The following is a 15000-nucleotide window of genomic DNA, read 5'->3' as shown; positions in this document are numbered from 1 at the left end:
GTTTTTTGTAATCTTCAATCAAAAGATCTTCACTTTTGTCATTTACAGAAGAGCCATCTTCTGTCTTTGACAATTCCTTTTCATTCAATGTTTCCGGCTCAACCAAATTCTTATAAATTTGTCTTTCAATACTTGATTTCGTTCTCAAAATTCTTGGACCTTTGAAAGATTCAGTCAAATTTCCATTTGAGGGACCCTTTCGACTTATTCTTGTATTCAGTTCGTTCAGGCTGTTTTGCCAGTTTTTGTCAACACTCTCTTCAAGGACATTATCGGTGTTATTCTTGTTTGCTCCTTTACGCAAATGTGGGGGCCTGAACCTTCTGAAAGGCACTTGGGGCTCAACTGATTCTGGTACTGGTGGTGGTGATGAGAACGGCTCCGGTGAAGATGGTGGTGGTGAAGACAATAACGGTGGAGGAGAAAGATCTTCTGGTGATAGCTGTAATGGTTCAGGTATTTCACCGATTCTCTTGGAAGATAACGATTTTTCTGTCTGTGGGCTTGCCTCTTTGACGTAGTTTGGTTCAGTTTTTTGGTCACTGTCGTTGTTGTACAAGTTTCTTAAGCGAATGGCAGACTGGGTGCTAAACACAGCTTCGTTCTCCAAATTCTTTTCCCTTTTCAGTTGTAATCCAGGATCTCCATGTTTACCAGACACCTTTGGAAGGTAATCAGTGATATTTTCAGGGACCTGCAAGAGAAAGTAGTTAAATTTCTGAATTATATATTAAGAATGCAATGAAAAATAACAACAAAATTTGCAATCGTGATCACCATATATTTGATAGGAAGGAAGGAAGGAAGGAAGTAATAAATGTACCTCAAAAGTCAAATGTTTTAGGAGAAAGAAAGAAAGAAAGAAAGAAGGAGAGACAAAGAAAGAAAGAAAAAGAAAGAAAGAAAGAAAGGAGAAAGTGTACATATTAATATATATCATCATTGTCATGGTCATCGTCATTTGATGCCCACTTTACATGCTGGCATGGGTTAGACAATTTGACTGAGGACTGGCAAGCCAGGAGGCTGCACCAGGCTCAATCTGATCTGACAGCTGGATGCCCTTCCTAACACCAACCACTCTGAGAGTGTAGTGGGTGCTTTTTATGTGTCACCAGCATGAGGGGCAGTCAGGCAGCACTGGCAACAACCACACTCGAATGGTGCTTTTTACATGATGCTAGCACAGTAGCCACTGACAACAACCACACTTGAATGGTGCATTTTACATGCCACCAGCACAAGACCAGTCAGGCAGCACTGGCATCGAGCATTTTATGTGCCACTGGCATGGGTGCCAGTCAGGTGATACTGACATTGGCCACAACAATGATTTTGCTTAACTCATCAGGTCTTCACAAGCACAGTTTATTGCCCAGTGATTGAAGGGTACTCTTAAATGGGTCAGTTATGCTACCCTGACATAGTCCACACTTATAGTCTCACCTGGCTGGCTGGGTCTTCTCAAGCACAGCATATCTCCAAAGGTCTCAGTCGTTTGTCATTGCCTCTGTGAGGCCCAACATTTGAAGGTCGTGCTCCACCAGGTTTTCCTGGGTCTTCCTCCACTGTTAGGATGTGACACTTCTTCACACAGCTGTCCTCATCCATACACAACACATGACCATACAAGCACAGTTGTCTCTCTTGCACACCACATCTGATACTTCTTATGTCCAACTCAGGGCACTTACACTCTGTCGTGTATGCACACTAATATTACACATCCAGAGGAGCATACTAGCTTTATTTCTTTATTTCTTGCAAGCTTATGCATGTCCACAGTAGTCACAGCCCATGTTTCACTGCCAGGTAGCATCATACAGTCTATCTTTCACTGTGAGCAATAGGCCCTTTATTAGCAGCAGAGGTAGGAGCTCCCTGAACTTTGCCCTGTTATTCTTATTCTTATTCTATGATCCCAAAGCATCCACCCCTGCTCCTGACTTGGTCACCTAGGTAATGGAAGCTATCAACTACTTCTAGTTTTTCTCCCTGGCATGTCTCAGAAGCTGTTTTCTGCACATTTTCAGTGTTTACTACCCCTGTGCATTTGCCACACACAAAAACTATATTCCCAGGTAGCCTTCCTTTGATATTGCAGCACCTCTTATGTGTCCATAGCTTACACTGGGTACATCTTATGGAGCTTCTACCTACACCTTTTCTACAGATCAAGCAGGACCATCTACCTGAAGGGATTTGTGATTTGTCAGCCTTCCTACTTACTAAGACTTTGGTTTTTGCTAAATTGACTCTAAGGCCCTTCAATTCTAGACCTTGCTTCTATACTTGAAATTTCTCCTCTAGTTCTGATAGTGACTCAGCAATTACAGCAAGGTCATCAACATAGAAGTGCTCCCAGTGGCATCTTGTCTTGAATTCCTCTGTTATTGCCTGGAGAACTATGAGGAATATAAGAAGGGGCTGAGGACTGATATTGGTGGACCTCTACTCCTATCCAGAATTCTTAGGGTGCATCTAATCAACCCATGTGTCTTTAATGTCATCAAATACAGTATGTTCCTACTTCATTCTGTGTCCTTCCTTTTTTTAAGGTTGCAGGGTCCAATGTGAGAAATTTAGTTGCTATTTCTAACAGGTCTAGCAACTAATGTAAAGTCTCACTTCATCATCATCATCATGATGACGATGATGATGGTGGTGTTAGTGGTGGTGGTATAGTGTTGAAGATGTCGTGGTGATGATGATGATGGTAGTGGTGTTGAAGATATTATTGGTCTTTGGGGACAGTTTTTGAAATGAAAGAATGTTTTATATGATATCAAATATGGTAGTTGTGGAAAGCTAATGTTTAAAGAGAAAAAAAAGATAGGAAACTCAGGTTGGAACATTTAATGTCAATTAGGGTTGAAGTCGGGGTGGGGGGGAGGGTAAAACATAATGTCTACCAAAACCATCATTATCAGTTTCAAAAGTGTCACTAACATATTATTAAGATTGTTATGACCATCACCACTGCTGGAGCTGCACCTCCACTGCACTACTGCTGCACTACTGCCTTCAACACCATTCTGCCTTTACTGCATTCCTATCACCACCACTGCACCAATTCTGCACATCCACTGCACCATCGCTGCCATCACCACTAGCATTCCTGATCTGAACCATCGTTGCCGTCATTATTAGATTAGGAGTCAAATTTCAGTTTTATATATTGACATGACAGAAATATTTCCACCCATACACCGTCGCCAACACCATCATCATTATAATTATTATTATTATTATTATTATTATTATTGTTATTATTATCATGCTCGTCATAAGGTCATTGGCCTATCCCCATTATCAACTGTTAACAAACATAACTGTAGATGTATTGCGAAGTACAGGAGGATGTTAACATACTTAATGGGTCAATAACTTCATGTGCATTTACATGTGTGCCTATGTGCATATATACATATATATGTGTGCAAGAGCATGTGTGCATGTATGAGTGTGTAGGCACAGGCATGGCTATATGATTAAGAGGTTCACTTTTCAACCACATGGTTCTGGGTTCACTCCCTCTGCATGGCACATTGGGCAAGTATCTTCTACTATAGTTCACGGCTTACCAAAGACTTGCAGACAGAAACTGAAAGAAACCCATCATACAGACATACATTTGTATGCAAGCATGCATACACACACACACATATACATAAACACACACACACACAACACACATACACTCATACACATACAGGGTGATTGAAAATTAACTCCCTATTCTAAAATACTTATAAATTATTTATTAATTGTAATTTTTACAAAGAAATGGACATGAGAGGAAAGCTTTTAGTATGAGGTTTTATTTAAAATTTGATCTGGGCTCCAGATGTTGCCACCAGCTTCTTGAGTGGCCCAGGAATTGCCTCAACTGATTTCACCAGAAACTCTTGTGGGATAGAAGACATAACTTCTCATATTTGCCCTTCAAGTTCTTCCTAAGTTTTTGGTTTGGTACAGTAGACTTGTTATTTTAACCAACCCCAAAGGAAGAAGTCACAAGGTGCTAAGTCATGACTCCCGACTGGCCTCACATGCAGACAACAATGATACAGCCATCTCCTGGGAAAGCGAGCATTCAGTCATTTGTGAATGACATAAGCAATACACATAAAGAATAAGTTCTCATACTTCAAAAACATGAACACAAAATATTTGAGAAAAAAATTACAATTAATAGATAATTAATAAGTATTTTAAAATAGGGAGTTACTTTCCAATCGCCCTGAGTGTACATATATATACATCCTTATCATCATCATCGTTTAACGTCCACTTTCCATGCTGGCATGGGTTGGACGGTTTGATTGAGGACTGGCAAGTCAGGAGGCTGCACTGGGCTCCAATCTTGATCTGGCAGAGTTTCTACAGCTGGATGCCCTTCCTAACACCAACCACTCCGAGAGTGTAGTGGGTGTTTTTTATGTGCCACTGGCATGGGGGACAGTCAGGCAGGCCTGGCATCGACCACACACGAATGGTGCTTTTTACATGCTATAAAAAGTCAGGAGGTATGACAGGCGAATATATTTATTTAAAAGCATCTCATCCTTAGGATTAACAAACTTTTCACACCCTTCTTCGTGTATTAATAATTTTAGTGTGGAATAAAATTATGTTTACATATTTGAGTTGATTTTGATTTTACTTGATTTAGTAGGTCTCCTCAAGCATGGCATGTCACCCAATGATTCAAGGGTACTTTTTAAATGGGCTGGTTATGCAATACCGGTAAACGCTACAACTGTGATCTCACTTTACTTGCTGGGTCTTCTCAATCACAGCATATCTCCAGAGGACTTAGTCTCTTGGCATTGCCTATCAAAATTCAATCAAATGGAAATCAAACTGAAATCAAAATGAAAATTGTAGTTGTGGTCGATGCCAGTGCTGCCTGACTAGCTCCTGTGCTGGTGGCACGCAATATGCATCAATCATGCATGGGTTGTTGCCTGTGCTGCCTGACTGGCTCCCCATGCCAGTGGCACACAAAAAGCACCATCCGAATGTGGTCAATGCCAGCACCCCTACCCACCACCCCGAATTGTTCCCCATGCTAGTGGCACATAAAAAGCACCAGCCGAAGTGGTCAATACCAGCCCCATCAACCCCCTGCTCATCCCTTCTTACTCCACGTGCTGCTGGCATGTAAAAAGCACCATCTGAACATGGCCATTGCCAGTGCCGCCTGACTGATCCCCCTCCCTCCCCCATGTCGGTGGCACGTACAAAGCACCCACTACACTCTCAGAGTGGTTGGCATTAGGAAGGGCATCCAGCTGTAGAAACCTTGCTAGATCAGATTGGAGCCTGGTGCAGCCTCCTGGCTTGCCAGTCCTCAGTCAAACTATCCAACCCATGCCAGCATGGAAGGCAAACGTTAAATGATGATGATGATTTGCATTACTATAGATGCTTAGTTTGATATAATACAGTTGTATATTCACAAATCAATACAAATAAAGAAAAAGGCGGTGAGCTGGCAGAAACGTTAGCATGCTGGGCAAAATGCTTAGTGTTATTTCGTCTGTCTTTACATTCTGAGTTCAAATTCCGCTGAGGGCGACTTTGCCTTTCATCCTTTAGGGTTGATAAATTGACTACCAGTTGCATACTGGGGTCGATCTAATCGACTGGTCCCCCTCCCCTAAAATTTCAGGCCTTGTGCCTAGAGTAGAAACAAATACAAATAAAGAAGTCTAGCTCTTCAGATCAACACAGCATCATGGTTCCACCAACGATTCAACTGTGAATCATTGGTGTAACTATAATGTCTGATACTGAAGAGGAGGACGGAGAGGAGGAGGATTATCATCACCATCATCATCATTGTTACTGTAATGGTGAATACGGTTCATTGCAGATGCAGTTGTTGCTGTTCATTTTGAAAACCTTTGAAGTTTACCTTTGAATTTGCTCTTGTTGTTGATTAAAAGGTTGACAATAGTGCAGTAGTAGTAGTAGCAGCAGCAGCAACAACAGCAAGAGCAGAGATGGTGGTGATGGTAGTAGTAGTAGTAGGTGATGGTGTTAGTAGTAGCAAGAGTGGTGGTTAATTTGGTGTTGACAACAGCAGCAAGAGCAGCAGTTGGCAATGATGATGATGATGATAACATTATCCTCATTATCGTTTGTGCTTCTGCATCGATCGACACAACACTCTGTGCACAATGGCAGAAAGCCTGATGCAGGAACACACAGCTTAAATGTTGAGCAATTTTCTTTTACCATTTACCACTTCCCTTCTCTCTTTCTCTCTCTCTCTCTTTCTCTCTCACTCTTTCCCACTGTTTTTCTTTTTCCCTCACTTTCTCTCTTTCTTTCTTTCTCTCTCTCTCTTTCTTTCTTTCTTTCTTTCTTTCTCATTCTCTTTCCCCTCTCTTACACTCTTCTCTCTCTCTCTCTCTCCCTCATTCTCTCTCTATCACTGTTTCTCTCTCTCTCTTTCTCACTATCTCTCTCTTTGTCTCTTTCTCTCTCTCTCTCATTCTTTGTCTTTCTCTCTCACTTTGTCTCTTTCTCTCTCACTCTTTGTCTCTTTCTGTCTCATTCTGTCTCATTCTTTCTCTCTCTCTCACTCTCTTTTTCCTTCTCTCTCTCACTGCTTCTCTCTCTTTCTCACTCTCTCTCACTCTGTTTCTCTCTCTTTTCCCCTCCCCTCTCTATTGATTTCTATTTATTTGATTATCATTTTGTTGTTGGTTTTGCTATTTTGAGATTTCCTTCTTGTTGCTCTTCAAAAATTAGACAGAAGTCAACATCCTCATCACCAAACATCATCACACCCATCCACCCAAAATCCACATCACCATTGCCACACCTCCATCTCCACTCCCATCACCACCAACATCACAATCACCACCAACATCATCTCTACCACCCTCATCACCACCACCATCTCCACCACTGTCTCTACCACCATCATCATCATCACTATCATCACTATCACCATCATCACAACCTCCACCCTACCTCCACCATCACCATCATCAGCAGTGCCATCACCACTACTTCCTACAGCCTTGGGAAATGGAAGGATACATTGGATAATATTGTCTTAGCTTTCTGTAAAAAAAAGCAGGGATAGCCTTGACATGATTGTCTTTGATCATTAGCCTACTCAAGCAAGGCTGGCCTAGTGCTGAACAACCACCCTTAACACCAAACACCTCCTTCCATCACCCATTCCTTGTAAGTCTAGTACTTATTCTATCAGTCTCTTTTGGCAAACTACTGAGTTACAGGGACATAAATACACCAAAATTGGTTGTCAAGAAATGGTGGGGGACAAACACACATGTGTGTATATATATATATATACGCACACACACATACAATGGGCTTCTTTAATTTTCCGTTTACCAAATCCACTCACAAGGCTTTGGTCAGCTCGAGGCTTTAGTAGAAGACACTTGCTCAAGGTGTGATGCAGTGGGACTGAACCTGGAACCATGTGGTTGGGAAGCAAGCTTCTTACCATGCAGCCACACCTTTCTTGATCTTATTCTTTTTACGGTCTGTTTTCGGTTCTTTCATGGTTTGAACTCGGTCTTTCCTTGGCCTGCTTTTGGTCTTTTCTTGGTATCAAAGAAAATACTGAGACCAAATGAAGAAATGCTTGAAATACAACCGAGACCAGTTCAAGAAAGGAACAATACCAAGGAAAGACAGAGTCAAGACCAGGAAGAAGAGAATCAAGAAAAGACAAAGTCTGGAAAGTGCCAACACACGGGACTCCTGGCAGTCACTCTACCATTCCTTGAGTCACTCTACTGCCCATTATAAATGAAAAAGTGTCATCATTTAATGTCTGTTCTCCATGCTGGCATGGGTTGGATGGTTTGATAGCAGCTGGCAAGCCAGAGAGATGCACCAGGCTTCACTATCTGTTTTTGGCAGGGTTTTTATAGCTGGATGCCCTTCCTAACACCGACCACTTTACAGAGTGGACAGTGGTTTTTACATGGCACCAACTTCAGCGAGGTCTGGTTTGACATGGTTTTTACAGCTTGATGTCCTTCCAAATGCTAACTATCTCACAGTGTGGACTGGATGCTTTCTATGTGTCACCAGCACTGGCAGGGTCACCAAATAACTTGCCATATATATGTATGTGTATGTATGTATGTATGTATATATATATATATGTATGTATATATATATATAATATATATATATATATATATTATATATATTACACACACAGACGATGTTCAGAAAGTCTCTCCGCAGTAAGTATTTCATTGCAAAATAAATACTTATAAGATGTTATAGGACTACAAAACAATATATTAGAGTTTACAAGATTTTAAAAAGCTTTATACGCAGTGTTGAAAGTAAGGTCCTTCATTTTCAATACAGAAGTTGACTCTTCTGCAGAAGTTTTGAAATACATCTTGGAGAGTCAAGATGAAAAAAAAAATTCACTGTGGAAAGACTTTTTGAACACCCTGTATATGTATGTATGTATGTATGTATGTATGTATGTATGTATGTATAATTATGAGTTAGAGGTTATGCAACTGTCTAAGGGACAAATGTATCCATAGCCACTACTGGTGCCTAACTATGCATAGGCCTTGCTATAAGGTTAACAGTAGTTAGTAATTTAAAGGGTATACTGAGGTTTGATATATTCAGATAAGGTAAGAGAATAAATGGAGCAATATGTAACAATTAGAAGTTGATCATTAGTACAGAATGATCATAGTTAAATTATGGTTAAGATAACATTTACAGCTGTTTCAGTCAGTTATTTTTGAGGTAAACTTGCATTTATTTCATTCCATGTAACAAACATCATCAGAATGATTTGAGCTTTACCAGAGGAATATTGACAGGAGAAAAAGGAAAAGGTTTGTTAGGTCTTTAGGCTTGTGCTAGTGGAGTGCTAAGAGTACCATACGAGTGTGATCGTTGCCAGAGCAACAAGCTGGCCTTCATGCTGGTGGAAAGTAAAAAACACCATTCAAGTGTGATCGTTACCTGCGTCGCCTTACTGGCACATGAAAAAACATTTGACTGAGGTCATTGCCAGTGCCACTGGACTGGCTCCTGTGCAGGTGGCACATAAAAAGTACCATTTGAGCGTGGTTGATGCCAGTACCGCTTGACTGGCCCTCATGCCAGTGGCAGGTAAAAAGTACCCACAATACTCTCGGGGTGGTTGGTGTTAGGAAGGGCATCCAGCTGTAGAAACTTTACCAGATCAGATTGGAGCCTGGTGCAGCCCCTCGGCTCACTAGTCTTCAGTCAAACCGTCCAACCCATGCTAGCATGGAAAGCGGACATTAAACAATGATCATGATATTACACACACACAAACATGCACACAGATGCATATACATGTATACATACACATATATATTTGTGGGTGTGTGTGTATTTTGTATGAGTGTGTATGTGTGTGTGAGTATACACACACACAATTTACGCCTGTCTGTATCATTTATACAAAACATATCCAACAATTGTTCAAAAGTTATAAAACCAAAAGACATCAGTGTTTTGGGTTATCACGGTTTTGTGTGTGTGTGTGTGTGTGTGTGTGTGTGTGCGTGTGCGCGCACAAAATAATATGATTATCTTAGGATTAACCTAATCATATTACACAACGCAAACACACACTGCCTGCTTTATACCAAACTCTGCCTTCCACACATTAAATAAAACTTTTCTCACGAATTGTTTCACTCTATTCCTACCAAGGCCACCACATCAATGATAAAAGCATCTGAAGTCACTTCAAATCAGAAAGGGCCACTGACTGGCCCTGACAACATCTCCATTACCCTCAAACTATATGCTCTACAGCTAACCCATATTTTCACCAAAAACTCATGTGCAGACATGGCTGTATGGTAAGAAGCTTGCTTTCCAACTGCAAGGTTCTGGGTTCATTGCCACTGCATGGCACCTTGGGCAAGTGTCTTCCACTATAGCCTCAGGCCAACTAAAGCCTTGTGAATGGATTTGGTAGACAGAAACTAAAAGAAGCCTATCATATATATACATAAAGCAAAGGTGCATAGCTCAGAGGTTAGATTGTCAGGATCGTAATCATGAGGTAGTGAGTTCAATTCCCAGACCGCTCTGTGTGTTATGTTCTTGAGCAAGACACTTTATTTTGCATTGCTCCAGTTCACTCAGCTGTAGAAATGAGTTGCGACATCACTGGTGCCAAGCTCTATCAGCTTTTGCCTTTTCTTTGGATAACATCAGTGGTGTGGACAGAGGGAGTCTAGTATGCATGGGTGTCTGCTGGTCTTTCATAAACAACCTTGCCTGGACTTGTGCCTTGCAGAGTAACTTTCTAGGTGAAATCCCATGGTCATTCATGAATCAGCAGTCTGTAGTTGGTGAGGATGTTCTCAATCTCATCCCTGGATTACCTGTGAAGGCAGCACTCACAGAACCACCAAAGTTGGAAGAAGTTGCGGTGGCTGTCTCAAGGATGAATAATGGGAAGTCTCCGGGTATGGATGGCATACATGCACAGTTGTTACAGCATGGTGGTGAGAAACTTCTGCAGAAACTTCACTCTTTGTTTGGTAATATATGGACTAGTGAATCTGTACCTGAGGACTGGAGAGATGCAGTAATGGTGGTCCTGTATAAGGGAAAGGGCAACAGGAATGATTGTGGTAATTATAGGGGAGTATCATTGCTGTCTGCCGTAGGAAAGGTTTTATGCAGGGTACTTCTGGATCGTCTGCTGAAATACGTTGCAGATTGTGTTCTTCCAGGGGGATATTCTGGCACCGACCCTATTTGCCATATATTTTGCGATGGTTTTCTGTATTGTATTCAGAAACTGCAGATATGGTGTTTACATCCATTATCAAACCTCTGGCAGCATATTTAATATCAGGCGCTTTGCTGCAAAAACATAGGTATTTACCTCTATCATAAGAGACCTTTTGTATGCAGATAATTGTGAGCTAGTAGCACACACAGAGATTGATATGCAACATATTTTGAATGCATTCTCTGATGCTTGCACTGCCTTAGGATTGACAGTCAATCTCAAGAAAATTGTTGTCATGTACCAACCTGGCCCTGGTAAGCAGTATAGTGTACCAAATATCTATAAAGGTGTACAAGGCATGTATGCTCCCTTCTCTTCTCTATGCCTGTGAGATGTGGGTCACATATCGATACCACCTTAAGCAACTGGAACGTTTCCATCAGATGTCTCAGATGGATCTATGGCATTAAGTGGGAGGACAGCATCAGTGATCTTGAAATATTGGAAGGCTCTCGGTGCGAATGTATAGAAGCTCTTGTGTTAAAGCAAAGGCTCAGATGGAGTGGTCATTTGGTCAGGATGACGGATTCAAGGATGCCAAAAAGAACTCTTTTATGGAAAGTTAGCTAAAGGAGAATGACCTCCACATAAACCAGAAAAGAGGTATAAGGACTTGCTCTCTTGACACATGGGATGGCATAGCTATTGATTGTAGCAAGTGGAGAAGGATTGTGCACAGAGGGACAGCTACCTTTGAGAAATCTCGAGTTGCGCATGAGAAAGTAAGGAGGGATGTCAGGAAGGACATTGCTGTTACACTTCCAGATGGGAAGGGTCTTCCTATGGTGCTGACATGCAGTGTCTGTGCAAGACCCTGCCTCAGTAAAGCTGGACTCAAGAGTCATCTTCATCATAAAGCGAGACAGATGAGTGACAACCTGGCCACTGGTGGTGGTGTTACACACCATACTAATCATATCTGTCAGGCATGTGGAAGAGAGTGTAATTCGGCAGGAGGACTTAAATGACATGCAAAGGTACATGAAGCCCAGTTACAACAACAGCCGGCTATTACTGGTAAAGGTTTTAGCTGCCAATTCTGTACAAGACATTGTAGATTTTTAGCTGGGCTACAAAGTCACATTCGATCACAGCACCGGCTGAAAAGTCACATTCGATCACAGCACCAATAACAGTTAAGCTTCGTGCAATGGCCATACTTGATAACGAGGGGGCAGCCATCATGTGTGTAAGTATGTGTGTGTAAGTATGTATGTAAGTATGTATGTGTGTATGTATGTGTTTATATGTATGTGTGTAAGTATGTATGTGTATGTGTGTAAGTGTGTATGTGTGTGTGTATGTATGTATGTATGAATAAATGTATGTGTGTATGTATGTATGCTTGTTTTTATGTATGGATGATTTAGTTTCTAAGTGTTTATGTATCTTTTATTCTTTCACTTGTTTCATTCATTAGAGCGTGGCCATGCTGGGGCACCACCTTGAAGAGATTTTGGTGAAACAAATCAAACACCAATGCTTTTCTTTTTTCAGCCTGATACTTATTTCACTAAGCTTATGTCCCCCACTCCCAAAGTTACAGGGACATAAACAAAACAACACCTGTTGTCAAGTGGTAGTGGAAGACACAGACACAAAGACACACACACACACACACACACATATCTATATATGCAGTTTGAAAGATTATTTCTTTATTTCCTCATAACTTACGAAATATTTATTCCATTCACTTGAAATTTTCACAAAAGACAGATATTAGTCATATCTAAATATGTATAAAATATCGAGTCTCAATGTGTTATTGATCTTCTATAATGACTATTTCAATACACTCGTTCATATTGACCCTTATATTATGGTGACTATTGTGTGTGTGTGTGTGTGTGTGTGTGTGTGTATCTAATATAGAATAAAATTTTTTGAAAAAAATTCTATATATATAAAGGGAGAATTCACGAAAAAAACAAAAGACGAAGACAGGTGGTGTAGAAAACAAACAGATGTATGAGTATAACGCTTGGGAATTGAAAAAGTCTTATGTTTCAAGGCTACGCTCTCTCTTTATATATATATATATATATATATATATATATACACACACACACACACACAATAGCATTGGTGCTGTTGCCATGTAAAAGGCACCAACAGTCTGTAAAGTTGAAGGGCCATAGAAACCATGCCAGAACAGACAATGTATACAGATGACAGGCTTCATTCAGTTTCCATCTGCCAAATCCACTCACAAGGTTTTGTGAAGACACTTGCCCAAGATGGCATGCAGTGGGACTGAACCCAGAACCAGGTGGTTGGAAAGCAAACTTTTTATCACACAGCCATGCCTGCACCTATACAAATATTTCATTTCCAAAATATTTTGACACAAAATATTTTTCATGTTTCCTTCTAAATATTTCAGCATTTTCCAGGCTTATTTCCTTCCCACTCCCCACCCAACCTCTCTCTCTTGCATATTTTGTCTCTCTCTCTCTCTCTCCCTCTCTCTCCCTCTCTCTCCCACTCTATGCTGTCATGGTTTCATCTGTCTTTCCGTGACTTTCTGTTTATTTGTGTGAATGTATTTCTTCTTTCATCAATCAGCCAGTGTGTGTGGGGGTGTGTGTGTGTGTAAATAATATTATATATATATATATATATATATATATATAATACATTCGTATCTATTTATATATGCACACACACACACACACACATATATATATATACGTGTGTGTACATATCTCTATGAATATATATATTCATATATATACATGCATATATTATGTGTGTATGTATATATCTGTACACACACATATATATGTATGTACGCCATGTTGATTCGTTAGCTACTGCACGCATTTTTTTTCTCTCCTTCTTTCTGTGTTTTTCTCTCTCTGTGTATCTTTCTGTTGAAGAGCGTAGGCTCGAAACGTTAAAGACTTGTTTTATTTATATTTCCTGAGCGCCATACTAATACAATTGTTCGTTTGTTTTCCACCTGCCTTCGTCTTTGTTTATTTTCATAAAGCTTCCCGTTATATATATATATATATATATATATATATATAATATTATATATACACACACGTATATATACATGCATACATTTATGTGCATGTATATATATCTATACACACAGACATACATATATATATATATATATTCACATGTATATGTATATATCTATCTATTTAGAAAGACAGGAAAGAGAGAGAGAAAGAGACAGAGATGCATGTGAGTGTGTGTGTGTATATTTGTAGATGCATGTGAATGTGTGTGTATGTATATATATATATAGACACAGACACAGATAGATAAATAGAGTGATAGACAGACAGACAGACAGATGGATAGATACATAAATACACATATACATATGCATGAATGAAAGTGCATTTGTGTATACACACGCACACACACACAAGCACACAGACATGCATACACACGTACGTACACGCACACACACACACAAACACACACACATTCCTACATCTATCTAACTGTATCTGTGTACACAGCTCTCAGCCACAGCTCTCAAGGCTAACTTACTTATAAGAACTTTAGTGTTCAGCGAAGGACATCAAATTTCAAGTCATTACCTTCACTCACTCAGCCTTGCGGATCTGCTTTCAGCTAGAAGTGATTTCACTTGAGAATCAGCAGCCATGCCACGTGATTACTTATGGACGGGTATTGTTATACAATTGTAGTTAATGTAGAGTGGATTAGGAGGAGATGTCTTCGTTTAATTAAATGTCTCGTTATTTTTCTTAATATAATTTCATAAACAGTGGTGTTTCATGTTAAAGAATGATAAAAATAGGAACACACACACACACATGCATATGCACATTCAACATAAGAGAGAGACACACACACACATACATACATACATACATACATACATACATACATACATAGAGAAGCATATATACATAGGTATGTTCTTTTATTCTTTTAGTCGAAGAAACCAACCCCAGGACTTATTCTTTGTAAACCTGGTACTTATTCTGTCAGTCTCTTATGACAAACCGCTAAGTTACAGGGATGTAAACATATCAACATTGGTTGTCAAGCAATGGTAGAGACATAAAGACACAAATAAATATATACATACATATACATATATATATATATATATATATATATACACACACACGACAGGCTTCTTTCAGTTTCTGTCTACCAAATCCACTCACAAGGCTTTG

The 15000-nt window shown here is 40.0% G+C and overlaps 1 protein-coding gene across 1 annotated transcript in view; it reads right to left on the bottom strand.

Moving 5' to 3' along the window:
- LOC115212921 (serine-rich adhesin for platelets) overlaps positions 1 to 15000 on the bottom strand; it is a 207775-nt gene that overhangs the window by 15575 nt on the left and 177200 nt on the right. The window contains exon 7 of the mRNA XM_036503952.1: positions 1 to 694. This exon is cut by the window's left edge and continues 165 nt beyond it. Within this exon, the coding sequence (XP_036359845.1) occupies positions 1 to 694 (694 nt within the window). The remainder of the gene's footprint in view (positions 695 to 15000) is intronic.

This window comes from Octopus sinensis, linkage group LG6 (assembly GCF_006345805.1).
Source record: "Octopus sinensis linkage group LG6, ASM634580v1, whole genome shotgun sequence".
Classification (NCBI taxonomy): domain Eukaryota; kingdom Metazoa; phylum Mollusca; class Cephalopoda; order Octopoda; family Octopodidae; genus Octopus; species Octopus sinensis.
Note: the sequence above shows the minus strand (reverse complement) of the source record. Positions and strands in the feature narration are given on the sequence as shown.